Source organism: Onychostoma macrolepis, chromosome 20, assembly GCF_012432095.1.
Source record: "Onychostoma macrolepis isolate SWU-2019 chromosome 20, ASM1243209v1, whole genome shotgun sequence".
NCBI lineage: Eukaryota > Metazoa > Chordata > Actinopteri > Cypriniformes > Cyprinidae > Onychostoma > Onychostoma macrolepis.
The window spans coordinates 15,087,589-15,114,804 of record NC_081174.1 but is presented as its reverse complement, the minus strand read 5'-3'; the positions used below and the strand labels follow the sequence as shown (position 1 = coordinate 15,114,804).

General features: G+C 39.9%; 5 protein-coding genes across 15 annotated transcripts in view; 3 read left to right on the top strand and 2 right to left on the bottom strand.

Moving 5' to 3' along the window:
• slain2 (SLAIN motif family, member 2) overlaps positions 1 to 10,561 on the top strand; it is a 31,194-nt gene extending 20,633 nt beyond the window's left edge. Inside the window, exons 7-10 of one of the 4 annotated variants that reach the window (XM_058755720.1) lie at positions 6,880 to 6,960; positions 7,881 to 7,919; positions 8,572 to 8,779; positions 8,863 to 10,561. In XM_058755720.1, coding sequence (XP_058611703.1) covers positions 6,880 to 6,960; positions 7,881 to 7,919; positions 8,572 to 8,779; positions 8,863 to 8,929 — 395 coding nt within the window. In that variant the 3' untranslated portion in view covers positions 8,930 to 10,561. The remainder of the gene's footprint in view (positions 1 to 6,879; positions 6,961 to 7,880; positions 7,920 to 8,571; positions 8,780 to 8,862) is intronic. The other 3 variants (XM_058755723.1, XM_058755722.1, XM_058755724.1) reach the window with 3 other exon arrangements.
• Positions 10,562 to 10,881: 320 nt separating this feature from the next.
• On the bottom strand, positions 10,882 to 13,049 carry si:dkey-90m5.4 (leucine-rich alpha-2-glycoprotein). The gene is made up of 3 exons (XM_058755725.1): positions 12,899 to 13,049; positions 12,344 to 12,685; positions 10,882 to 11,705 (listed from the first exon to the last, which is right to left on the bottom strand). The coding sequence occupies exons 2-3, from the start codon at positions 12,675 to 12,677 to the stop codon at positions 11,056 to 11,058; spliced, it is 984 nt and encodes a 327-aa protein (XP_058611708.1). The 5' UTR covers positions 12,678 to 12,685; positions 12,899 to 13,049; the 3' UTR covers positions 10,882 to 11,055.
• A 1,669-nt stretch (positions 13,050 to 14,718) lies between these two features.
• slc10a4 (solute carrier family 10 member 4) lies at positions 14,719 to 20,191 on the top strand. Its single transcript, XM_058755880.1, has 3 exons — positions 14,719 to 15,832; positions 16,383 to 16,593; positions 18,649 to 20,191. Exons 1-3 carry the CDS (start codon positions 15,306 to 15,308, stop codon positions 19,186 to 19,188), a joined length of 1,278 nt encoding a protein of 425 aa, XP_058611863.1. The 5' UTR covers positions 14,719 to 15,305; the 3' UTR covers positions 19,189 to 20,191.
• Positions 20,192 to 20,606: 415 nt separating this feature from the next.
• zar1 (zygote arrest 1) lies at positions 20,607 to 22,314 on the top strand. Its single transcript, XM_058756077.1, has 4 exons — positions 20,607 to 21,297; positions 21,374 to 21,466; positions 21,580 to 21,654; positions 21,954 to 22,314. Exons 1-4 carry the CDS (start codon positions 20,632 to 20,634, stop codon positions 22,095 to 22,097), a joined length of 978 nt encoding a protein of 325 aa, XP_058612060.1. The 5' UTR covers positions 20,607 to 20,631; the 3' UTR covers positions 22,098 to 22,314.
• A 1,415-nt stretch (positions 22,315 to 23,729) lies between these two features.
• fryl (furry homolog, like) overlaps positions 23,730 to 27,216 on the bottom strand; it is a 106,870-nt gene continuing 103,383 nt past the window's right edge. For all 8 annotated transcript variants that reach the window (XM_058756075.1, XM_058756071.1, XM_058756069.1 and 5 more), the window contains one exon: positions 23,730 to 25,640. In XM_058756075.1, the coding sequence (XP_058612058.1) occupies positions 25,337 to 25,640 (304 nt within the window). In that variant the 3' untranslated portion in view covers positions 23,730 to 25,336. The remainder of the gene's footprint in view (positions 25,641 to 27,216) is intronic.

Genomic DNA, 27,216 nt, shown 5'->3' with positions numbered 1-27,216 from the left:
CACCCATGTGATCAATCACATTTAATAGCCTTACTGAAAAAAAAACAAAGGTGTCATTTATAGCTTTTGGCACGGATGTACATACAGTAGGAAGCATCTCCAATTCTTGAGCAGGAGTTTTGATTAGTCATAATATATAACATTGTAAATTATACTATTATTGTTAAATAGTGTAGTGATCTGGTGCTAGAATGTTGTTGTTGTTATTATTATTATTTTATTTATTTTTTTAATTATTATTATTATTATTATATATGTACTTTTTTTTTTTTTGGATGTTAGGGATAAAATCTGATTCCCAAGCGAATGACTCTTATGAGTCAATTCTTTTTAGTAAATCAAAACCATAGAGCATGACCAGTGTAGTAGGGTTGTCACAATACCATAAAAATGTCTTATGATACTATTACCAGCTGAAGTATCACGATACCAAGTAGTATCACGATACCATGCAGTAATGTGTTAATTTATAATTCAATTCTACAAAATGAATCAAAATTTAATAAATAAATAGATGTAAGTGAAAACGGACAATATTATTCTCTGAATAAATGACTGGCTATTGTTATCCATGAAATGATCTAAACAAAACTCACCTTAGCACTGCACAGAAGCTGCATGAAGTGACATTTAGATGTGGCATTTATACATTTAGACTGTATTTATAATTGCATAAATAATGTTATGAGATTAATGTTTTAAATACTAAATTCTGAATATAGAAATATGTTGCAAAATAATGTAATATGCCTACTTTTAGACGGGAAACTTAAAAGCGGCCAGCAGGTGGCAGAAGTTCGTGATTGAATCACTGGGTCATTCAAACGATTCTTTCAAAAAGTTGAGTTATGCATATAACTACTGTTTCCAGAAGGAGGGAAACGAGGTACAACACATGACTATGGGATATTGCGCTCTTGCGCCATCTGCTGAAGACACCTCTAATCACTCCTGAAAGGCCAATGACGTATGACGACGTGGGTGGGGCTACCTGCCCACAGCATATAAATGTGGTCGCATGCGTCATTCCCTTTGTTCAGTCCAGCTCTTCACCGAGCCTCCGGCTGCACGGGGCCCAGAGGTGTTGTACCTCGTTTCCCTCCTTCTGGGAAAAGTAGTTATGCATAACTCAACGTTCCCATTCAGTCGGTTCACTCGGTACAACACATGACTATGGGACATATATACACGCCCCGCAAAGTCGCCGAACTAAACATAAGGGACCAGCACCGCCACATACACCTTTATTTTTCAAGGGAGTGATGGCCTGCGGTTTAAAAACCCCTGCGCTAAGCACGGACATAGCTACCGCTGCCGCAGTGACGTCTAGTCAAAAAACGAACAGAGTAGAGCAGTGATGCTCAACTGGCAGTCGCCCGAACATCTTAAACCATGCCCATGATGTTTCCACACCCCTCGTAGAGCGCCCAAGCACCCATGCGGGCATTAGTCATAACAGGCATGTCTTATATGCTATAGACCTAGCTTTCTACAATCCAATGCGAAAAACGCCATTCAAGTAGCGGCTCCACACAGGCACAAAAAGCAGGTCACAGCCTGCATATGCTCAATGTACCTGCATACATCTCGTACAAGAGCATGAAATCTCCTGTCTTCCTCTTGAGTCAGAGATTTGACAGGGCAGGCAGCTTGAACAGAAGTGCACTCCTGTCCGGTGTATAACCAGATAGCACACGCACGTCTGCAAGTCAAGATGTCTGTTAAGATCGCTTGATCTGGATCTGCTGTGTACAAACATCTGACAGACGCCTTTAAGATGTCAGTTTCCCATATGTTCGTAAACATCTTAAAGACATCTAATAAATGTCCACTTGACATCCGATAGGAAACTTCCTAGGCATATTGCAGATGAGCAAATACTGTAAAAACATCTTTCAGATGTAAACGCAGACATCAAATAGACGTCCTGGTGATGAATGGATGAATGAGGCATTCATATAACGCTTTCATTGTATATTGCTTGTACACCCAAAGCGCTTTACAATCATGAGGGGATTTCTCCTCAAACCCCACCAGTGCGCAGCACCCATTTGGATGATGCGAAGGCAGCCACAGTACAACGGCGCCAGTGCGCTCACCACACCCCAGCTACAGTGGAGAGGAGTGATGTACGCATGCCATCAGGGTACTCTGCATTCGGATGCAACACCACTCGGCTCAAAAATTTGATGCACAAGGGATGCACCGACAGCGCATAAATCCCCAATGCACTTCTCTGATGCCAGTGCCAACCACCGGCCAGCATCCTTAGACTCAAGGATTCCAAAGGCTCAAACAATGGTTCATACATGGCCTGTAGACCTAGGCCTTAAGTACTTCGGCCGTCCGCGTTCCACACACCTTCCATGCGACATAAACCTTGCCAACAGGAGGGCATCCACAAACATCCACGCGCTGACAGTGTGTGTACCACAGCACACGTGCAAGTGACTTGAATGCTTGGAAACCAAGTCAACTAGAAAGTGTGTATGCGCTGAACACGTCTTTCTGCACTTATGGCCAAAGGAGTACCTTAAAATGCGTACGTTCTAACGTTCGCGAGACGGAGCAGAACGTGGAAGTTCCACGATGGTCCGCGCACTGCCTGTATGATGTGATTGCCATCATCAGAAGGTCCCCGTGCTGCCCAACTTTTGTGACTGTGTACAACAGCGTTTGTGTGGGTAACTTGAGTACTTAAAACTGGGGATCAGTGCCTGAATGCACATCGGTGCTATCGACACATGTCTGTTTTAAATGTTGCGCGGTATACAGCGCCCAGCACGGAACCCCTGCATAAAGAGAAGATCATGCCGTATTACTGCTATCAAAGCCATGAGCCCCAGCAGTCTCAATTCTCTAAGAGTCTCAATTCTCGTGCTTTGAGTCTGTCCGCTGACTCAGATATAACATCCACTGACTCTGGGCCAGCGAGCTCCTTTTGAGATTCATCAGGAATCCCAGAGCTCGTAAATGGAAAACAAGTGTACGTGTTTGAAACACTGCGTGTTTCCTGCTGTCTACACCCAGGAGTAGGTCGCACAAATTGGCAAACAAAATGTTCAGATGGCAAAGCAGAGCCGCACTGCTTCTGCACATCTTGCAGATATGTGTGGCGCCCGCCCCAGAGACCTCAGAAAATGTCTGTGCCCCGAGTGGCCATATTCAATTCAGGTTTATTTGTAAAGCGTCTTTCAAATCGTTGCGAAGCAGCTTTACAGAAAATTATATGTATCGGGCAAACCCACAGATGTAGGCCAGTTCCGAGGATGCATTGCAGAGGGCATGACAGGTGACATAAGCATTTTGATCTTATAATACATTACGTGCTTGTTTAACAGTCGTGAATTTAAGCTAGGGTGGAAAAGAAACCCCTTCTTCTTTAAGAGGAGGAAGTAACGGCTGCAAAACCCTCTTCCTCCATCTTCCCCTGTGGCACCACCTGAATTGCCACCTTGCTGAGGAAAATATGGATTTCCTCCCTTAGCACTGGGGAAGCCCTCTCGGACACTGATGTTGCAATTACTCGGCCAAAACCTGGGAGGGCGCACAAAAGAAAGTGCAGCTTATAGCCCCATTGGAATCGTGCGAAGAACCGACAGTGTTACTGCGCGTGCGCGCGCCACTGCTGCAGGTTGACAAGGAGGATCCCGGTGTGGCGACAAATCACCTGGGGAACTCCCATGCCCCCCCCTTCTTTTGCAAACAGTACTGGATATTGCAAACACTGTATTTACCTCCTCTGTCAGCACATTGCCTGACCGTGAGGTGAATATTTCCAGTGTATTGTGATTGTTCTGACAAATCAACACATAAGACCTTGAAAGATGAACACACATTCTTCTATTGACATCATCCTCAAAACCGAACCCGCTATCTAGCAGGGTCCTTACACAGTTCAGATATATCGTCAGGCAGGTTCTCATCACTGTTTCTACAGGAGTCAAACATAACCCACGATCTCTCTGTATCGGAGGAGGGTCAAGCCACTCCACTGACAAACTTTGCTGCCACTCTCCAATACAGACCCATGCAAGGGCCCTTCATCACTTCCCTTCCGTCCACCGTCTCGGTGAGCGGGGAGGAGAGCCGCAATCTGCCCTGCTTGAAAAATATATTCAGAGCATTCCTCGTCCGCATCTAGCGATACAGTTGAAGTTCTGCTCAGACTCTGGGGGGCGACCAGAGAAACCTTGTCGTGAACACTACACCGACTTCCCCACAATCGTCCTAATACTGGAAGACTGGAGCAGACTATGTTTGGCCACTTAGCCACCAAGCACATGCTACACATCGTGCGGAACGATAGAACTGCTAGCAGCGCAAATACACACACACCGGGGTTGGAGTGCTAACCTAACATGGATAACTCTCCGACACTCCGGACAGTGCTTGTGACCATAAACACCCACATGCCATTGGACAGGGGTGAGTAATGCTCCGCTTGTGCTCAGACATTTCTCATGACAAAGTTTATTAGCCATTTGTTAGCTGTGCTAAACTTGAGCTAAAGACTTCTCTTTTATTCCTTTTCTTCTTCATCAAGAGTCACCACCGTGGGTTTTCTTGTGAATGTGGCGTGACGGTGTTCTTAGCGCGATGAAGAGCTGAAGAACAAAGGGGATGACGCATGTGACCGCATTTATATGCTGTGGGCAGGTAGCCCCACCCACGCCGTCATGCATCATTGGCCTTTCTGGCGTGATTAGAGGTGTCTTCAGCAGATGGCGCAAGAGCGCGAAGAGCGCGATATCCCATAGTCATGTGTTGTACCGAGTGAACCAACTGAATGGGGATGGCTGAATCCTTCAGGAGCGAATCAAATGACTGTTTTTATGAATGGCTTAGTGAATCAGTAATTCGCCCAAGCCAACGCAGATTTGGATTCGAACACAGAAACGAAACAAAAACAGCACTCTTGCTCGTGCTGTATTGCCAACCTGTCAGGAGTATTTTTTGCTCGCATATCTTGAAATTTCTGAGTTAGCAGCATGTATATTAAAACATAACATTATAAATGAATAAAAAATATATATAATGATTGATAAGAACCAAGTGCAAAGCCGCAATGCTGATGAATGTATTTGCATTCGTGATCGCAAAGATGCTTCCAGAAAAGAACTATTACACCTGTTCGAGAAGTGGTCAAATGAATAAAACCGCGAGAATACTTTCTTGTAAGATATCATGATGTTGAATAAGTGATGACATCAGATGGTCTGAATCAGACCCTTTCTTCTGATAAACTGCATCATGAACAACGACGTGCAAGTGCAACTTCTCATTGCAAACTGAACTGAAGCATCAGGAAACACTCAATACCATATAACGCGTATACACAGAGCACAGCAGAAAGACATTTGGCAATCAACTTGTAATGTTTCTGCTGGCATGCATGTTCAAATTAACGTTTTAAACAGTGTTCTTGCCGTGCATACAATATATCTTACGGTACCATATGGACGATACTGCCGTTTAAAAAATGCAATGGCACCGCGGGTATCTTTAAGCTTTAGTATCGCGATACTGCCGTAGTACCGGTGTATCGTGCAACCCTACAGTGTAGTACAGAAGACTCTATCAAACCCACACATACTGCAGTTTACTGTTAAGATGCAGTTGCATGAAATTTTATCAATTTTGCAGACAAAAGAGTCTGTTTTCTATTGTCTATGATGTATGGAAACCACAGAAGTCACTTTTAAAACAAGCAACTTTCTGTTGGGCACGGCTGTGAATTTGCTTGACCAACTTGAATCCAATGCAAAATTAGCATGAGGAAATCTTTTACCCTCAATCTAAATTCCCATACATGTGGAATCCTATTGAGATAACTCAGTTTTAAATTAATTCACTGAACAACAATAAATATGACCCTAACTTTATGTTGGACTTCAGGTGCCTGAGACTTGAATCTTTGTAGTTACTGTTTTTTTTGTTGTTGTTGTTGTATTAATATATTGTTATTTTGGATTGCATTTATGCCGCCTCAAAATTGCATTATTAAAAAATAATTTGTTAAAACAGATTATGTTCATGTTTTGGTATGTAAACTAATTAATATTCATGAAGTGACCCATTTACCATTTCATGACATCACAACCAACACAAAAATGAATAAAGTCCAGCTGGCCTCACCACTTTTAAGAAAGTGATTCCCATGAAAAAAAGAACATTTCATGACGGCATGCTGAATCATTTTATCCATGCGAGGTCAACGAAGGCCAGATGTCTCTCTGTCAATGGACAGTTAATCTGATCAAGCCTCTCAAAGGAGTGGAGTCACTCTGTAATCCTTTTATAGAAATATTAAATAAGTTAATTAATAATAGCCAGTTTTTCAGTGACCATCAATAAACAGCACAAAGACATGAGCTTGCTTAAGTGATTTTACATACTTGAATGTATTGAGTATTTCAGGCTTCTCCCCCTCATTTGGTAATATGGACAGTCTAGTTTTATTTCTGTCCTTCCTGCCCAGCATGTTCTGCCTCTTCCCTTCTCTCCGCCTTTGTTTCTTCCTCACACCCTTTGTTTTTGGCTGAGGTGCTGGTTGTCTGGATGTAGTTGGATTCGCTCTTGGCTTAGTGCTACCTCCTGCCTGTTCTTCACCCTGGGTTTCATTTTTCTCTTGGCTGTAGCGCCCTCTGGTGTCTGGTTAGAAGTGATCTTCTGTCTCATCCATGCATGGAATGGCTCTGCCTTGAATTAAACCTGACCCTAGCTGGCTGTCTTTGCCTTGGCATCACCTAAACATTTTGGTTAAAGCTGACTTTGGATCAGTTTTGGTTGGAGGTTAAGTTCCTGCAGGCGGAGGTGGACTGCTGAGCTCAGATTAGCCTGAATCAAAACGTAATGTCTACTTGTCTCTCATCTCAGCGTCACACCAAAGACTCAACGCACCTGCTCGTTCCTCCCCAAAACCAAAAGAGAGACTCCAGAGCCCTACGTCTCTACGAGGTAATGCACTGAGCAGGTCACCTAGACTCGGTCATGATACCAACCAGATAGTCCTGGAAGTTTGTTAGAGTACTGTTTGGTTGGTGTGGAAGCTGTTTTCTGACCTCAGATGAGAAATCACACCCAGGTCTTCTTGAAAACAGGGGTCTGGGTTATGGTTCAAAATTGAGCTCAAGAGTAAATGCCCAATTTTTTTATTTTATTTTATTTTATTTTGCATACCAACCTGGTAGGTTTGGGAAAGGTTATGTGAATGGGATTGTTAGTTCTGAAAAGCAGTTACGCCTAAATTGCAGAATTGTATAATTTTCCCATGAATAATAAAATATTAATTTATTAATAATTTTATTGTTTGTAGTCTAATGGTCATTTAGCTATTGAGTCAAACTAATTAAAAATAGGTCCGTTGCTTATAGGTCACTAATATTTATTGACGTTAAAAAGGCAATGTCTGTCGATCCTCAATTGTAAATGTCATCTCACAGCGTTGAGTACAAATATTTGTGTAGGACTGAATTTTGTGCTGTATATTGATTTGGAGTGGATTTAAAGGATAGTTTGTTGACCTGTGGTTGTAAACGCTGCTGTTTCTTTGCAGTGTTATAGGGTGAGTGATGCAGATGCTGTAGGTTGCTGTGGGTCTCCCCCCTTTTGGTTCAATTGTGTCATGTCTTCTTGTACTTTTGTTATTAAGTGGAACTGCTTAAACGTTAAACGTCACCTAACCAAATGTTCCAGTAGTCCGTAAAGCCATCTGTCTAATTCTAATTATTTATTTAATGCACTTTGGTTGCATTAAATAAAGTTTGTCAGTCACACTTGCACTTTGAAAAGTAATACATGATGGTGCCAGTCCTGAGCAATTCGACAGCTTTTGGAGCGGATACAAACCCAACCCTCTCTTTTCCATCTTTACCCAGTTCCTCTCTCGTGTTGCTTTGGAGAGGAAACAGATTTCAGTGAGTATATACATTGATGATGATGCAGCTTTTCAGTGCTGTGATATTTTATGTTGTGCAAGTGTGCGTGAATGGTAGATTGTGTTTGTACTGTGATTTGTGTTTTGCAACAAGGGGACATTTGTATAACTAGTATTTCTGAAAATGTCTGTGAACACTAGTTGATCAAGGCTGTTTAAATCCACCCATCCATTCTTATCGTGCCTTATTTTCTATCAGCTTTGTGTTGAATGTCATTAATGCTAGTGTTGTGCTCTGTGAATGTGGAAAACGGTCATCTGCGTGTTACATGGGAGTGTGTTTATTTAATCGTGGTGATGTTTAATGTGTAACTTTAATGAATTAGAGTTATCTAACTGCATTCTTTTGGTTTTTAGGGTTGCATCCATCTTTTTTCATTATTGTTTGTCATTACAATCCCATTCCCATTAACTCATGACTGTGTAGTCCCATGAATGGCTTGTATCAGGTAGTATATAGATAGAAGATAAACTGCTGAATAGAAGCCCTGTCTTTTATTCAGTCTGTAATGTTTTATCTTTTATGAAATATCCAGTATTTCAGTTCCTTTACACTTCATCTGTTGCCTTTATTCTTTTCCCTAATTCTATCTTCCTCACTTATCGTTCCTCTTTTTTTTTGTTTATTCCAGTGCCCTCTTCCAGTAAGTTGCGGACTCCTGCTGCCCCGTCTCCCTTGGCTCTCCGTCAGCCCATGAAGGTTATGTCTAATCATGGTTCAGGCACAGCCACACCCACGCGCTCTATGGCCCCGCCCCGCAGCGGCCTGCCCCGCCCTGCCGCCAATGCTGGAGGAGGTTTACCAGTGCCTCGCAGCAAACTGGTCCAGCCTGTGCGCAGGTACTCTCAGCTTTTCACAACTCACTATAAAAACACAGCAGAACCTGGTGAAGTACATACTGAGTGTGTCATTTGCTCCACAGGTCTCTGCCAGCTCCAAGGACATACAGTGGTATCAGAGACGAGAGCTGGAGAGAGGGCTGCTACTGAGCGCGCCCAGAACCAGCAGCACAAACAGCTTTCAGTTCAACCTGGCACTTTATAGCGATACGTCTTTAACCCCCACAAATAAAGAGACACATTCTTCCGAACAAATGATTCTCTCCTCTTTCAGTTGATGTTGCAGAGCTCTCATCCCAGCAGGATAGATGTGGAAGGCAGACTGGATGCCACAGAATGCCAAAGAACAAAAAAACAAAACAAACAAGACTGGGATTCGCCCTCACCTACCAAACAGCACCTGTACTACAAATGGCTCCAAATCCACAATCCTGCTTGCAAATCCCCCCAAAACCCACTATAGAAGAATAACTTGTTTCCTCTGTAACAACATTAGTGAGGATCCCTTGTGAGCCGATCATGCAAAACAAATTGACCTTAACTTTTGGCTCAAGTGGGAAAGGTTTGTATGGCGACAAGTCGTCCACATGGCAATTGCATTCTGTCAGAATGTCTTTCATATCTATGTGACCTCTTATTTATTTGAAATCATTATTTAAAATATTTCTTTGAAAGAGTATTCATACAGTATTTGGTCTTTATAAATATATATATGTATGTTTACTAATCTTTATTTTTGGGCTTTTTATTTCTGAATGTCATTGTTAAACCTCAACTGCAAAGCTATGTTTCCAAAGCATTTTAAATGTCTGAATAATGGATGCATTTCAGAGTCTTTGAACAAATGTATTTAGTTTGAGCCCTCAGATACGCAGCAGGATTGATGCTTTTGCTTATTTCGAAAGGAAACACGAATCAATGAGACACGAATCAGTGAAAAGTTCAAGTCAAATTTCATGAACTGTGTTTGTATGTCCTAACTGGAAATTGGGAAATTCATTGAATATAAATGCCTGAGACCAACTTCATAAGGTGAACTGTTGTATCGTCAAACGTTGTTCATTGATTGATGTCCCAGTGATCATGTCTCTGTGGCAAAGGTCGTTAAAAGATGTGGTTGTGTGGGTGAAGTGTAGTGCTTCTGTACTATTCATTTTGGGAAATTCTCGGTCATGTTATTTGTCGTCATTCTCAGAGGGAAATAATTGATAAAAGGCCAAGAATTAAAATGGCGCTTACTGGTAACTGAATTGAAGTGCCACCTGAACATATGGAGATGATATCTTGCTGCATACTATTGAGACTGCGCAAGTTTGTTTAAAAATGAGTGCCTATAATTTATGAATTTCTGTGATTGCAACAGATGGGTTTTTTTTGTTAGTTTTTTTTTAGTTTGTTTGTGCCAATTGCTTCATTTTGCCAATATTATTTACTTCAGGGTTCTTTGCATTTCTTGCTCAAGTTTTGTTTGATTTTTGTAATTGCTTTGATAACATTTATATTTGCTTTTTTGTAACAAAGATATGTTATAAAAGCCCCTTGATATTTATGACAAAATACTATGCGCTGATAAGAGGCTTATTTATTAAACGGTGAGATGCCTCCGTGTGCTGAGATATAGAGTTAGTGGGATGCTTGAGCCTAGTATGGTCATGAATACATGACATAAACATTTTGTGGATTGTTTTTTTGGTAAAGACTTTTATATCTCCACAAACATGATGCTCGGTTTCCCCTGCGTTGAATCATTTAAAATAAAAGTTAAAAAAAGCTCTGTGGTCTGTCGCTTATTTGTCCATAATTTATTGACGTGCCAAAACTAAAGTGTCAGAAGATATTTTATAGCGTTTGACTGTTTATCATAGACACATTGTGAAAAATGTTGAGATTGCAATGAACTGATTTTAGGTTGTAGCCATCTTTCAAATATTTATTACCATTATCAGTTTCATTATAATACAATTTTTAGCTTTCTATTATTTTATTATATATAAGTGATAATGTATGTTACATACTCTCATCATATGTTTATAAACTCAAATGAATTAGTATTGGATGTCAAAGTTATGCAGTTATAATTTTTTATGAATGTATAAAAAGAGAAAATTTAATCAATCTTTATTTGCAATGCAGATTGCAAGCATTCACATAATCCATTTTTTAAGATCCATTATGGTGTTGTGCTAAAAGTCCCCTGTTGCTGCTTTACAAAAAAAAACAAAAAAACACTTTTTATTTACTTTCATCTACTTCTCTTCCAGATCATGTTGTTTCTCTTACTCCGGTAGGCCCATTTCTTTGCGGGTGAGTGTTGCGATGACACGATCTTTCAGATTCTCTGGTGCTGTACATTTGGGCTCTGATTGCAGGGACTCCATGGTCAGTTTTCTCCACAGGTACTCTATTTTAGCATCGCAATGCCAAGGGTTAATGGTCAGCTCCACCCAATTGGTATTAATGTCTAATGTGCCAGGGGACAAAAACTGCAGCTTGTTGTCACTGAGGTCGACGTACTCCAAGCGCTTGAGCCCCTGGAATACAGCTGGTGGGACACTCTCTAATCTATTTTTCTGCAGGAAGACATGAGTCAGATTATCTGAGCGGCTAAAGGCTTTTACATCCAGGGACTGGATTTTGTTCTGGTCTAAATGAAGTCTCTCTAGAGCAGGGTGAGCATCAAAACACCCAACTGGAAGCTCTTCGAGTTTGTTCTGCGAAAGGTGCAGAACTTTTAGTTGAATCAGACTTTGGAGTTGGGGCATTGGGAATTTCATAAGATGGTTTCCGGCCAAGTCCAACCAAGTGATATTGCTGTTGTTGGGCAACCAGTCTGGATGGATGCTGGAGATGTGGTTGTCCTTCAACACCAGGTTGAGAAGTGGAGCATGATGGAAAACACATGCAGGTAGCTCTCGCAGTTCATTACCTGAGCACAGTTTGAATAAGAGTTAGAAAACAATACAAACATACTTGACCTGTTGCATCATTTTAGTGTAGTTTTGGTTTTCATAAAAAAATTGGTTTTGAGAAAATGGCCTCTAAAGATTTAAAAGACATTTTGACAGAATTCGGATATTTGATATGTTCAATTAAGACACAGTTAAATAAAATGCAATATTTTAACAATATATTTACTATTTCAACGACATGCTTATGTCGAAATTTCGAATTAACAAGCTATGGACATTGAATGACTTCTGAGGTAAATGTAAAGTCACGTGACATGTTGTTTATAAGCTGTTTTGTCGATTTTCGCGGTTTACGTGAGAAAAGATATGTAAGTTGTATTGTTTATCATAAGTAAAGAAAAGGACATTTTTGATTTTCTCACGATTCGCGCTTCAATTGGAACTGAAGAGATATTTCACGCCACAAGAAAGAGCGTCAAAACAATATTAGTGGCTTGAATAATTGTGATAGAAATTACATTAACGTTACGTGGAAGCTGAGACTTGTATAATAAGAAACTCAAAACAGTCAAATTTAAAAATATTTTTTCTTACAATAGCGGCAACAAAATCTTAACATTTTGACATGTACACACACACACACACACACACTCACCTGTGAGGTCTATCGTGTGCAGGTAATGAAGGCCCTTCAGAAGATCTGCTGGTAAACTGCTCAGTTTGTTGCCGGGCAGGTGTAACTCCTCCAGCAGTGGAATGGCTGTCAAGTGTTGCGAGGTCAGCACGCTCAGGTTGGTGAACTGGATGGTCAGGGAGGTGGTGTTTCCTGGAAGACCGTCTCCAGGGAAATGCGAGAGGCCAGCGTCAGGACACACCACCTCGGTTGTTTTGGCGCTGAAGTGGCACGTGCACCGCTTCGGACACGAGAGGGCGTCACGGCAACAGAAGACGACCATCACCGCGAGCGCGTGCAGGAGCCAGGAATTCATCTTCACCACTTCAAAAGATTTAAACCTGAAATTATTTTCTCACGGAAACTGTTGATGTATTTCTAGCATAGAGATTCCTTGTTTTTTTGTACTCGTAACAAAAATAATTTCATTAAGCCTACTTCATAAGAATAAAACGAAGAAAAATGAATCATTAACGTAATTCACTTGCTGGATATTATTGTCTAAAATGGTAAAACATCAGTAAAACGACATCTTACCTACTAGTCTGATTGTTTAGAAGTCCAGTCAATCCAAAATTCTGCTCATTCCCTTCAGTTATATCCTGACAGAGATGATCTGTGTGTGACTCACAGGAAAATAGGACAGTCACAGAAAACCCGACACTTATGTAAATACTGAGAACATCACGTCTCTGGCCATGACTGAGGGTGAAAGTACACACGACTTGTCCAAAAACAATTATTTCAAAAATAGCTGAAGTATAGGGTGTCACACAGGCTGTTGTATTAATAAAAGTGAAAAAAAAATAGGCCTATGTATTGGGGTTTAAAATATAAAATCTGCGTGTAAAATTGGGAAATGTTTATACTGAATGCTTCATAACATCCAGTATTAGATCAATACATGTAAATGATTGGCTACAGCATCAGCGTTGCACAATGAACAAGAGGTTGCACAACAAGTGTTCTGCACAAACGGACACAGGTTTTCATGTCAAATCATGTTAAATACAGCTGTCCCAGTGATTTGTGTATTGTCCTCTGTATGGCCAGCCACGACACATCAGAGATCAACTTTCTTTCTTCAAAAGCATTAACGTTTTTGTTCCTCTTTGAAATAGAGATTTCAGAACATAATTCAATGAAATCTTAAATAGCCTAGCATAGGCTATGTGTGTGTGTGTACCAGACGGCAAAAGTGATTATGAGTAGATGACATGAAATATTATTAGGCAGTAATGGCCCTTGGATTTTCCTTAAAAAATTTCTTTTATAAAATCTAAAATCTATATTTCAAAATTTGATATAATAATGATGGTAAGCATTATTCAAGCTAATAACAATTCGTTAAAATACTTTTGGTGAAGTTAGGGTGTTACTGAGAAAATGACTCTTGACTTCTTTCTTTCTTAGTTAACAATTCATTTGTCACTCTGCATGTCCATTTAAGTTTTAAATTGATTTTAACAGGGGGAAACAGGAGTTACAATACATAAACAAAGGCCTACCTCTTACATTAAAATGCTTGTTTGTTTTTTTCTAATAAAATATATTGCTATGCATTTAAAATTAGTTTAATGTTATATCCATTAAAATAGAAGCATTTTGATTTTTTGATTTTTTAAAATAATTTTAATCAAACACTGGTGACACAACCACTTATGTCTATGGTGTTACCAATAATTGAAGTAACATTTTGCCAGAAAAGACAGTATCACCACAGACAAATCAGCCTAAATTCAGACTTTCTAAAATGGAGGCCGCCATCGTGATGATTTTTAAGATCAGGGGATATTTGGGAACAAAATATTAATAAGTATGTATTTATCAAACTTTTGATTAAAATGTGTCAGATCTGCAAGTTATCAACATAACACCACAGACACTAATAAAGTGCGACACATGAAATTGTCAGAAATTTAGCTAATTTTAAGAAATTAATAAGAAAGAATGTACTGCCCATGCACCCCTCAGATCATCCAGCACCTGCAGTGACCTTTACACACAGGAAGTAGTCCAAATAGAATTCTCCCTTTTCTTAAAGAGGCAACATCCATTGTTGTGACACGCAGACATGAATTTGGGGGACACTTTTTTCTTAAATATAACAAAATGTGTATTTTTTAAAAACAATTTAATAAAATTGTACATGTTAAATAAAATATATATTCACAATATAACCACTTAATTTTTTGTTAAAAATGTTATATTGTTGCAATTACATTCCATGATACCTCTCTGAGGTATGGCGGGAACATGCATATTTTGTTACAAATGCAATCTCTCAAACTCAATTAAATATGTATTTTAAAATATTAACAGTGCACAAATTGTGTTTACCCAACAGAATACAAACATTTTATGATTTATTGGCATTTAAAATTTATTTAAACTGTTGTAAAGTAGAGGGACACCACTTGCCACCACAAATGAAGAATGACCCTAATTAAAAAATTCTGTCAGTGGAAAACAATCTAATATTTTGTACAACTGACATGCATCTTTATGTGAGATATTTTCCAAATAGAGTAAGAATTTGAATTGTATTGTCAGTCTCCAAGAGGACCCTAAAATGCAACTTTTCCATTTATGTTCAGATGTTTTTTCCACCTAAAATGCTGGTGTTGAATAAAAGTTCATGGACGCGACACGTGTTGTTAATAGCCTACCAAAACACGCGGACAATACAACTGCCTTTTTTTCCCTCCAGAAATGCGTCTGTGATCAGTTTCAGAGTTAATTGGTTCGGATGGCGCCTGGTGACGTGCGCTCTGCGCCAAACCCCTCCCGGTGACACCGCGCGCTCAGCGCTGGGCGGCCCAGTGTCCCTCAGTCACTGTTGACAGTCATACAATGATTCTGCGCCGTTAGGGGACAGTTCAGGGAGGGGACACCAGCGGAGACCGAAGGATCCTTTGGAGAGCTCCAGTCCCCTGGAGACGCGATGGAGACCTCCAGCAGCGTGCCGAGCACCGCGCTCACGCAGCTCCTGAACTTGACAGAGGATCCCTTCAGCTCCTCGGAGAGTCCTTCCATGGCAGGGTTACGCGCCACAGAAGAGCCGCTTTCACTCGTGCTCAGCAGCTTCAGGACTGATGCGGCTCCAGCGGGGCTCCTGGCGGGTCCGTTCTCGCCCTCTGAAGAGCCCACTCACCTGATTGTGGCTTTCTGGGATTCACCCTTGAGTCACGGGATTAACGTGTTTGTTGGCTTTGTCCTGTGCTTCACCATGCTGGGGCTGGGCTGCACGGTGGAGCTCAGCCAGCTGGGCGAGCACATCCGCAAGCCCATAGGGGTCCTGCTGGCGGTGGTGTGCCAGTTTGTCCTCATGCCCCTCATCGCCTTCCTCCTGGCTCTGGCCTTCTCCCTCAACGATGTGGCCGCTATGGCTGTGCTGCTGTGCGGCTGCTGCCCTGGAGGAAACCTCTCCAACATCATGTCACTGCTGGTCAACGGGGAGATGAACCTCAGGTAGCTGTCAGACGATGTCTACATTCGAATAATTATTTAGAAAAATAAATTAATGAATAAAATATTGTGATGATCCGTCCATTATGGCAAAATTCTCTCTCTCTCTCTCTCTCTATATATATAATTTAATGAATAAAACATTGTCATGATGTGTTCATTATATAGTTTTGTAAATATAAAAAATACTAATTTACTAGTTGTATAAATATATAATATAATTTTAATATAAAAATATAATATATAATAATATGAAAATATAATTTAATATATAATATAAACAAATACAAATATAATCAATATAATAAACAAATATAAAAAATAAATGTATTGTGAGAATGTTATTTTGTTAAAAGATGATGCTCTAGCTCAGTGCTTGGAAATATTTATGGTTTTTGCACAATTTTTTTTGCATGTATTGTGTTTTCATTTTTTCAGCATTACGTATTATACTAAGTGTATAAAGTATAGAAATAAAATAAAGGTAAGAAGAAAATGTTGCTTTATTTGGCTGTCTTTGGTAATACATTTGTTTGTGGGGTTTGTTTTTCAGCATCATCATGACCATCTCATCCACTGTTCTGGCGCTCGTGCTCATGCCGCTGTGTCTGTGGATGTACAGTCGCGCGTGGATCAACACACCCGTGGTGAACCTTCTGCCCTTCGGCGCGATCATTCTCACCCTCTGCAGCACCCTCATTCCCATCGGGTTCGGGGTCTGGCTAAGATACCGCTATAATCGAGTGGCTGAAATCATCATCAAGGTGACTTAATGCAAAAACCTGATCAGTGGTCTAAAAGTCATTCAAAGCAGTGCCAAAACTGAGCACATTTACAATTAGGAAAAGGAACCTGAAATATCAGAAAAAAGTTGATTTGATTTGGAGGAGTCACTAAGTGGATCTTCATCACAATATAAAATGATTTAGATTTCTGCTGTCATGTCTTAAATATCACTGGTTGTGATGGGTTGCCTATGTTGCCTTCATGTCCACCATCTCTGGCCATTAAAAGGAGACTGAAGCGCCTGGGGCGAGGTTGCGTCACAGGCACTCATGGGTTCCTCCTTTCAGTTGAGCTTATCTAAGAACAGCCTGGCAAAGGCACAGCGGCGACTATGAGATAGAGAGATGCGGGATGGGAGGGAAGGGGAGGGGAGGGCAGGGCAGGGCTGACAGAGAGTGTGATAAAGGAATAGAGGCGGGTGCAGCACATTAAGTGGAGTGGATAAAAGTGGGCTGATTTGTCACTCATGGCTTGCACTTTTCTCCGCTAGTAGTATCATCATATGTCTCTCTGTGCCATTCACTCCTTTCAGGATTCATTCATAATGTTTAAAATATTTAGAAAATATCTGAATGCGGCCATTAGACTCATAAAATTAAATAAAATTACTTTGAGTATATGTCCATTAGACGGAGAAAATAAAATTATGATATTGTGAGAATATGTTCATTAGACCCATAAAATAAAATACAAATATTCTGAGAATATTTCCTCTATACCCAGAATAAATAAAATAAAAGTATAGTGAGAATATTTTTATCAGACCCAGAGTACAAAATATCAGTGTTGTCAGAATATGTCCATTAGATCCAGAAAGAACAATATTGTGAGAACGTGTTAAATAAAAATAAAAGAGAAATATTGTGAGAATGTCCATTAAAACCAGAATATAAAGTAAAAAAATATTGTGAGAATATCCATTAGATGCTGAAAAATAATATTTTTAGAATATGTTCATTTGACCTATAAAACATAATAATAATGCCCACTGACGCTAAGCAGGGCTGAGCCTGGTCAGTACCTGGATGGGAGACCTCCTGGGAACACTAGGTTGCTGTTGGAAGAGGTGTTAGTGAGGCCAGCAGGGGGTGCTCACCCTGTGGTCTGTGCGGGTCCTAATGCCCCAGTATAGTGACGGGGACACTATATTGTCAAAAAGCACCGTCTTTCGGATGAGACGTTAAACTGAGGTCCTGACTCTCTGTGGTCATTAAAAATCCCATGGCACTTCTTCGTAAAGAGTAGGGGTGTAACCCCGGTGTCCTGGCCAAATTGCCGCCACTGGCCTCTGACCATCATGGCCTCCTAATAATCCCCATCCACTGAACTGGCTTTATCACTCTCTCCTCTCCACTGTAGCTGGTGTGTGGTGAGCGCACTGGTGCTGTTGTACTGTGGCTGCCGTCGCATCATCCAGGTGGATGCTGCACACTGGTGGTGGTTGAAGAGAGATCCCCCTACATGATTGTAAAGCGCTTTGGGTGTACAGCAATACACATTAAAGCGCTATATAAATGCATCATTCATTCATTCATTCATAATATTGTGAGAATGTCTATTAAATACATAAAAAAAAATATATATATATATATATATATATATATATTGAAAATACTTTCATAAAACCTGGGATATAAAATAAAAATATTGTAAGAATATATCAGTTTGACCAATAAAATACAATAAAATAAAACATTGTAAGAATATGTTCATTCGAATCATGAAATATATCTGAAATATTCTGAGAATATGCCCATTAGACACAGAAAATAGCATCAAATATTGGGAGAATTTGTACATTAGACCCATAAAATAAAATAAAAAATAAAATACTGGGAGAAAATAAAATAAAATACAAATATTGTGAGAATATGTCGGTCAGACTCATAAAATAATATTGTGAAAATACATTGGAAATATATGAGAAAAATGTTGCGGATTCTGAATAGCCTAAATAAAATCTGCTGAGAAACTTCAGGTCTGTATGAAAGAGTAATGGCTGTTTAGAAGACTTACCTGTGTTTCTGATCCAGGTGTCTCTGTGGTCTCTCCTGGTCACTCTGCTGATGCTCTTCATCATGACTGGAATTATGCTGGGTCCGGAGCTGCTGGCCACCATCCCAGCCTCCGTCTATCTGGTGGCAGTACTCATGCCCATGGCCGGCTATGCGGCAGGATATGGCCTGGCGACGCTCTTCGATCTCCCCCCCAACAGTCGGAGGACCGTGTCTTTAGAGACGGGCTGTCAGAACGTGCAGCTCTGCACGGCCATCCTGAAGCTGGCGTTCCCTCCGCAGCTGATGGGAGGCATGTATATGTTTCCTCTGCTGTACGCGCTCTTCCAGGCAGCAGAGGCTGGCATCTTCATTCTGGTTTACCACATGTACAGGAAAGAGGTATTACATAAACAGGACCTCATGGAGGATGACGAGGATGATACAAACATATCCTACAAGAGAATGAAGGAAGAAGACGTGGCGTTTGATTCTACGTATGGTGCGGTAACAGTGAGCGACCCCAACGTCATCGTGTTGGAGTCACAGGATGGTGCTGGAAGCCCCACACCTGTATAAGGGAACAAAAACAACTGACTTAAGACTCACTATAGACACTGGACCTGAGTATTTACATTAGGATTTATTCATGCCACCACTCACTGCTGAATTTCTTACTAATCACTCAAAGCATTATAACTAATATGTGCCAAAAATGATTGCAAGACTGTGAAAATGGAAACTAATATCATGACACACTAAACACACTAGCCAAATATTACTGTTCAATGGATTTTTTTCTAAAATTAGTATAAAATATATTTAAAACATTAGTATAAAATATATAACATAAATATATATATATATATATATATATATATATAGAGAGAGAGAGAGAGAGAGAGATAAAGAGAGATTATTTATGGCTGTATATAAAAGATATATTTTATATTTTTTTGTCATTACTGAGTTAATTTGATCATACGTTCATTAATTCTTTTGTTCATTCATTAATTCATTTATATAATGTAATAGAGAAAGCCACTTTCAGAGTCTTTCAGAAGTATGCAAATTATACACCATTTATATAGATTTATGCGGCTGTTTGTAAATGAATCAGTGCTATTACCTCAGTAAATGATTGCATTGGCTTATTTGATTATGTGGACCAAGAGGATGAGAAGACTGATTCACATCCCATCTATGTTGCCTTTATAATGCATGTCACCCACCGTCAGTCTGCTTCTGATTCTAAAGCTGGGAGAAAATATGTTTTCTGAGTTTATTGCTTCAAAAATAGTGGAATTTTACAGGATTACCACAATACCAAAGGCTATAACAACGTGTCAGTGTCAGATCATAACAAACGTGAATGTGAAAAACAGGATAAAAGCCTATGGTAATAAAAACAGGCTTTATGTAAAATGAGGTTATTGTGGACAAGAATTGATGATGCGCTAGTTTCCATCTGATAATATTCAAATATGCAATCCATCTCTGTAATTGAAATGAAAACATTGTATACATGTTTATCAGAATATGTGAAAACATCTGCAAGATGAATAAAAGTTTATGACAAGCATGTAATATTATAATTTTTGTTTCTACAATATCTCTGCCAGACTGGTATAAAAATTATTTTATAGATATTTCACTCACAAAAAAATAGCCTAATGTAAAATTAATTATTTAGTAGTAATAGTAATATAATATTTAATGCGCAATAATAATAAAAAAAGGTTCATGATCAATAACAAACCAGCTGGTTAAACTGGTTTTTGGATGGTGGCAGGTCAACCATACAAACCAGCTATGTTTAAACCACATTTTCCAACAAACTTTACATTGCTATGACTTTTCCAAGCCTGGAAACCACCTTTTGAAAATTCCCTAACACTTTTGGGTTTTTACTGACCGTGGGAATCCTGTTAATTGGCGTTAATTAGGCACCTGACCTCAATTTGTGTCCCGTGCGTCTACTTAAACTCCTACAGTGCATTTTCCCAACCGGCTAAGCGAAAAATGGCTACATATGGTAACGAGACAGTCGATAACTATCTTTACTCTTCTTACAACCCTTATTCCTACAAATACCCCAAGTTCAAGGGCTGGAGGCAGAAAGCTTACTTCGCCAACTACGGTGAAGGTGAGACCTACTACGATAATTACCACAGGGCGCAGCTTAAGTCCATCTTGTCTCAGATCAACCCCAACCTCACCCCGCGTCTGAGGAAAGCCAACACCAAAGACGTGGGGATCCAGGTCAACCCGAAGACCGACGCGTCCATCCAGTGCTCCCTGGGCCCGCGGACGCTTCTGGCCCGGAAGCGTGATGACCTTCGCCGGCGGAGACAGGAGGTCCAGACCCCGGGGAGCCCCATCAGCGGCGGCGTCCGCTTCCCGCGCACTCAAGCCGTTTACTCTCCGGTCGAGTCCAGGAGACTAGTGTCCCTCTTCAGGGAGGAGGAGGAGGAGGAAGAAAAGGACACTGAGCCTGAGACGGTGGACGGCGCAGAGAAGGTGGCGAGTGCTGAGAAAGACGAGCGCAAAGAGGGCGAGGAGAGCGTGAAGGAACCGCTTAGTCCCGAGAAAAATGAAAACAAACAGACGGAAACAAATGAGGAGAACAGAAACGAGCCGGAGAAAACCGGACAAGAAACCAAATCCAAGGCTCGCGTGAGGTTCCAGGTGAGAGAAATAATTTCTAAATTTTAGAATCCATTTTGAACTGTTCAAAAGTTTAGTGTAACTTGTTTTAATGCAGTTTTTGGAGCAGAAGTATGGCTACTATCACTGCAAAGACTGTAACCTACGCTGGGAAAGTGCTTATGTGTGGTGTGTCCAAGGCACAAACAAGGTAATCTGGGTTATGAAGCTTAAACCACGTAGTACATGTTAAAATGGACCCCCCACCCCCAGTGGAAGCACACCTAACTATTACTGATTCAAACTTAACTGTCTCTTTTAAAGGTGTATTTCAAGCAGTTTTGCAGAACATGTCAGAAATCATTCAACCCATACCGGGTTGAGGACATAACCTGTCAGGTAAACCTTTAGAAGTTCACAAACAGAGGTCCTGAGGCCATCTGTGGGACCTCTGCAAACTTGAAAGATTACTTTCAAAGGGGGAAAAAAAATAAATCTTTGCAAGACATTTAAACTGTTTAATTTTTAACTTTTTGCCACAATTTGCCAACTGTCCTCTCTATTGAAGAACACTGGTCTCAAAATGTAAACTAAACTAGGAGTGTCAGTGGATCACAATTGGCAGCCGGGTCTTTTAATATCACTTACAGATCCATTTATTTACTGTCTTTTTACTAAATATAAAACTTCATTTTCAGACTTGTAAGAAGACTCGCTGTACATGTTCTGTAACATCACGTCATGTGGACCCCAAACGACCTCACCGACAGGATCTGTGCGGCCGTTGCAAAGGCAAGCGTCTCTCCTGTGACAGCACGTTCAGCTTCAAATACATCATCTAGCACCTCGGTCCGTTGCAGTCAGGCTTGGTTGTTGCCCAGCTGGATTGTCCACCCCAGTCTCTGTACCCTCACTGCTCAAAGACTGTGGTGGGGATCCATCAGTCACTACAGTCTCATTTGTTTTTGTTTTGCTTTAATTTGTACTTGCAGTAACTGTAGGTGCCAATTCTGAAAAATAAAAATGGCAATTACTAGCACATCTGGAGTGTTTTCTCTTAACAACTCTGCAGCAAGGTGAAGTGAATGGCTGACTTTGTGCAATTCTAGAAGGGGTGTTTTTTTTTTTTCCTCAAAACTGCTTTGAGGGAATACATGTCAAATGTTTGTCCAGATTAAGAGCAAAACATTTCGGCAAATATACTGTGCTTGACCATTGAGAAGATGAGTTAAGTGTGATTTAGGGGGTGTCTTGCCCTATATGGGTCCTTGACTTACAACAATTTTTGCACTGTACTTTGTCACCTTCAGATTAGCAAAATGACTTTTTTTTTTTTTTTTGGTCTGTTTAGTCAGTTTAGTTCCAACCCTAATCAAACACACCTGATCCAGCTAATCAAGGTCTTCAGGATAACTAGAAACTTCCAAGCAGGTGTGATTTGGAGCTAAAACGCTACAGAGCTGTGGCCCTCCGGGAATTGAGTTTGAGACCACAAGGTTTTTGGAATGAACTTTTATTTTTTTTTTGGTAGATTTAAGGGTACATACTTGGAAAATGCGAGTAGCTTATAAAGATCATGCATGTAATTCTATAATCAGTTGAGCATTTAGTCTTTTCTTTCTGACATTGTCATTGACAGTTTGGTACAAAAATGTTATGTACAGTGGTTATGATGCCTTATTTTAAGGTCTATTTACAATAGTTACAAGCATCACAGTATCTTAAATACACAACTGACTGGTTTTGCATTATGCACTAAAAGGGGTTGTTACTTGCATGGATGAAATGACTTGTGCCAGTTTTACACTTATGTCTGCACCAGTCCAAACTACAGCTGTTACAATAAATTGTTAGAATTACTTTCAGAAATTTTTCCCCAGCTGATGTATAATAAAAATAATGAAAGCCAATCTAAATCCATACAAATTTAAAGAGCTCTAGCATTTAATCGACAGATGGCATAACTGTAGCATATGCTTATAAACCAAAAGTTATCAGTTGAATCAACATATGTGACCCTGGACGACAAAACCAGTCTTAAGTATAAATATTGAGATTGATACATCATCTGAAAGCTGAATAAATAAGCTTTCCATTGATGTATGGTTTGTTAGGATCGGACAATATTTAGCCGAGATACAACTACTTGAAAATCTGGAATCTGAGGGTGCAAAAAATCTAAACATTGAGAAAATCGCCTATGAAGTTCTTAGCAATGCATATTACTAATCAAAAATGAAGTTTTGATATTAAGAAATTTACAAAATATCTTCATGGAATATGATCTTTACTTAATATCCTAATGATTTTTGGCATAAAATTAAAATCGATAATTTTGACCCATACAATGTATTTTTGGCTATTGCTACAAATATACCCCAGCAACTTAATACTGGTTTTGTGGTCCAGGGTTAATAACTGGATTTCTACAATAAAACACTGAGATCAGGAAATGAAGAGACAAAAATCCAGCGTTGCTTATAATCAGGTTTTTATTTAACGGTACAGGGAAAAGCAGATAAATCAGATGACAGACAAAACCGGAGAGAAATGTGAAAGGGGGAAAAAGAAAAGGAAAAAAAAAAAAAAGGGATAATGCACCTCTAGATAAAAACTATATTTTTCCAGGTAAATAATATATCCATTAAATAATTAAGAACAGCATTCGAAATGTACCAAACAAGCAACAGAAGAGATCTCCCAGAGGAATGAATACAGTGAACGTTTTATTTCTAAATGTGCCACGACAGATTAAAGGCCCCCCCCCCATGTTTGCAGTTAATGCTTTCAGGACACTGCTTTGTCTCTTGGAGTTTGGCAAGCGAAGCGCAGTGCCGTACATCGCAGAGCCCACAAACCCTCAGTGCAGCCCTGAGTCTAGGGTTAAGACAGAGCCAACATGGACAAACACTAGCCCCAGTTTCCCCTCCGCAGGGGCTCCAGCGGGGCCTCAGTGGGGGACTTTGAGCCAACATGGAGATCACAGTGGGTATCAAGGAATGCATATGGCAAAACTCGGCTGAGAAGCTGAGCTGGTTCGTTGGGAAATATTGAAGATTAAGGTGGCGTATTATCATAAAGGAGAGGGCAGCCCGTGACTTCCACACATCAACTGCTATTCAACTCGCTATTTTTTTTGCATTAGTCGTTACCCTCTACTGAGCTCTCTCTCTGATTGAACAGTGCATTACACAAATGTACAAGGAAAAATACTGCTTTTACACTATACATTTTCTAAAATATATACAGAGTAAAATAAGTTATTGATATTTCCATGAGTTGCAGCCAGTTTGCACTTCACCTGTGCATCTCGGTTTGTTAACGTGCATGTATGAGAGAGAACGAGTGTGCAAATATCAGTCCATGTCAAACGCACTGCACGCACACACTCGCCGCACTCGTCCTCACACGCGCACACACAAGAGTCTATGGTTTCCTACAGGCAGCTACTTATTTGGTTATAGATTAAGGGTTTTGTAAGAGCGGCCCAGTGAAAGCTGAAAGTTCTCCCCGATGCAGGTCAATAAAGTTAAACAGATAAACCTCTCTTTATACAGAGGGTACAGCCCCCCAGCTTACAATTACATGTTAAATATCCTAACATTTACAACCTAAGACTGTTAAAAAATACATTTCTCAAAAAAATATTTGTTGCAGGCTTCTCTTTCAAGCATGCTTTTTGCGATCGACGATGCAACAGTCTCGCTGATCCACCGCGATACTCTCAATAATTCTCCAAATCCCATCTCTGCCCCAGTGCATAGTGGGGCAGACGGATGCGGATCACTCTAAAAGGACACCGCCTAGAGGTCATAGGTCATTCCGCCAAAAAGCTTCAAATTTAGCATCATTATCGCCCAGTGTCCCTCCAAATGGTTCTTGACCAGTCCTGTTCTTCGTACTTTTTCTGACATCTGGAGAAGTTAAACTACTGGAGAAAGGGGGAAGGAAAAACGTGGTACGTGCGTAATAGTTTCGAGTAACTAATATCCACACATTCTTTAGCCCTTTGAGGTGAAGTCTACGTGAAAAATCTCCAAACCCGCCGCCCCGGAGGAAGAGAGTCGAGTTCGTGAAGCTCTCACAGTCCAGTGCTGAGGACTGTGTTTTGCGTGTCGATTTGCGTCTGGATGTGGGCCGTGGGGGTTGGGGACAGGATGCGTGTCTGGTGGGTGTGTGGGTGCGTCTGAGCCTGGCAGAGAGCTTCGCGGATCTGAAGGTTGAGCTCCATGAGGCGCGTGCTGGCCTGAGAAAGATCCCTGCTGGGGCCCACCACGGCCAAACAGCCCGTCTGACCCAGAGTCTGGTGCCTGAAGTAAATGTGCAGCAGCGTCTGCACGGCATCATCCCTCTCATTGCCAAATATGTCATTAGGCCACAGGCACCTGAGGGAATAGGAACATATCAGATTTAGGCAAAAGAGATCTACAGGAGGTCAACAAGATGCTTAATTCCATTATGGATCCTAACTAGACTTGATGTGATGCGGAGACCAGGACACCCAGATGAAACCTCGATTAAAATACAATAAAACTAAAAAATATAACAAAATAACTAAAAATATAATAAAATACCTAACTACATAATACTACTATTAGAAATTGCAACAAAATTAAAATAGAAATATAAACTTTTTAACTGTGGGTTTCGTCTGGCCAGAGGAGAACTGGCCCCCTGACTGAGCCTGGTTTCTCCCAAGGTTTTTTTCTCCATTCTGTCACAGAGGGAGTTTTGGTTCCTTGCTGCTGTCGCCTCTGGCTTGCTCAGTTGGGGACACTTAATTTCTAGCGATTATCGCCGATTTGATTGCACAGATACTATTTAAACTAAACTTAGCTAGACAATGACATCTCTGAATTCAATAATGAAATGCCTTTAACTGAAAATTGAGTGTTTCATCTTATCATTATACATTACTGACACTCTATCCTCCAATTTGATACTGTTAAGTGCTTTAACGCAATCTGTATTGTTAAAAGCGCTATATAAATAAAGGTGACTTGACTTGATGCGTTTCCAGTGACGAGCAATTTGTCTGTCAATTCTGAAATCAGCCAATCAGAATTTATATAGGGCCAGATTTACTAAAAGCTTGCGCCACCGCAAACCATCTTTGGCGTTAAAATATTACTGTCAGAATTTACTAAAGACGCGCCGTGAAAAATCAGCGCTGAAAAGGTACGAACAGTTATTTTTGCGACTGACCTTATTTAATATGCATTTGTAGGTGTTTCCCTTTCAGACGCAAAATTTATGGGATGAAAGTATTCAAATGAATCACGTAACGCGATTTACTAACATTTGCGCTCGTCAAATTACTGCTATTTTAAGTAATTTTAAAGGCTATTGTTCACTTACATCTATTTTTATTACCACAAAAAAAAAATTCTTATAATTATACAGCCCTATAAAATTTGTTTTATTTCCAAATTCATTTTTTACCATTTCCATTTTTCTATACTCTGTTTTAATGGTTAAATTAAATTTTATTAATCAAAAAGCCTGTCTAATTAATTGAGTTTTACAGTTTTATCTTTACCAAATTCTGTTTTCCATTATTTTCTGGATTCCATTTTAATGGAATTTTTTTTCTTTTTCAGAAATACTGCACATTTTCATTTTGCTCCTAAATAAATTCTGGTAAATAATATTTCTGGTAAATACTCCTTTAAAAAGTGTTTTTGATTATAATTTTATTATTAGTAGACTAGAACATGTGGATATGTTGTCAGTCTTGACTTCAACTTGATTTCAGTGATTTGGACCGTGAGATGGACACTTGCTTCTTGCACTCTATGTTGCACTTTACTTTTGTTTTAAAAAATTTGGTTTATTCTTATTTTTGATTTCATTTCGTTTAATAAAATATAGTTTAATAAAATATTCTTAAGTAAAATTGTTGATTTTTTTGTGGGAAATTAATTGTTTAGATTAATCGATAAATTAGTCGAAATAAAAATA

What these genes read in the sequence shown, in the direction of transcription:
- si:dkey-90m5.4 (XM_058755725.1), bottom strand. Translation starts at nt 12,677, where the DNA reads ATGAATTCCTGGCTCCTGCACGCGCTCGCGGTGATGGTCGTCTTCTGT. An exon ending in GCACACGATAGACCTCACAG is followed by an intron (nt 11,706 to 12,343) that starts GTGAGTGTGTGT and finishes AACTGTGCTCAG; the next exon opens with GTAATGAACTGCGAGAGCTA.
- slc10a4 (XM_058755880.1), top strand. Translation starts at nt 15,306, where the DNA reads ATGGAGACCTCCAGCAGCGTGCCGAGCACCGCGCTCACGCAGCTCCTG. An exon ending in AACGGGGAGATGAACCTCAG is followed by an intron (nt 15,833 to 16,382) that starts GTAGCTGTCAGA and finishes TTTGTTTTTCAG; the next exon opens with CATCATCATGACCATCTCAT. An exon ending in TGGCTGAAATCATCATCAAG is followed by an intron (nt 16,594 to 18,648) that starts GTGACTTAATGC and finishes TTTCTGATCCAG; the next exon opens with GTGTCTCTGTGGTCTCTCCT.
- zar1 (XM_058756077.1), top strand. Translation starts at nt 20,632, where the DNA reads ATGGCTACATATGGTAACGAGACAGTCGATAACTATCTTTACTCTTCT. An exon ending in AGGCTCGCGTGAGGTTCCAG is followed by an intron (nt 21,298 to 21,373) that starts GTGAGAGAAATA and finishes GTTTTAATGCAG; the next exon opens with TTTTTGGAGCAGAAGTATGG. An exon ending in GTGTCCAAGGCACAAACAAG is followed by an intron (nt 21,467 to 21,579) that starts GTAATCTGGGTT and finishes TCTCTTTTAAAG; the next exon opens with GTGTATTTCAAGCAGTTTTG.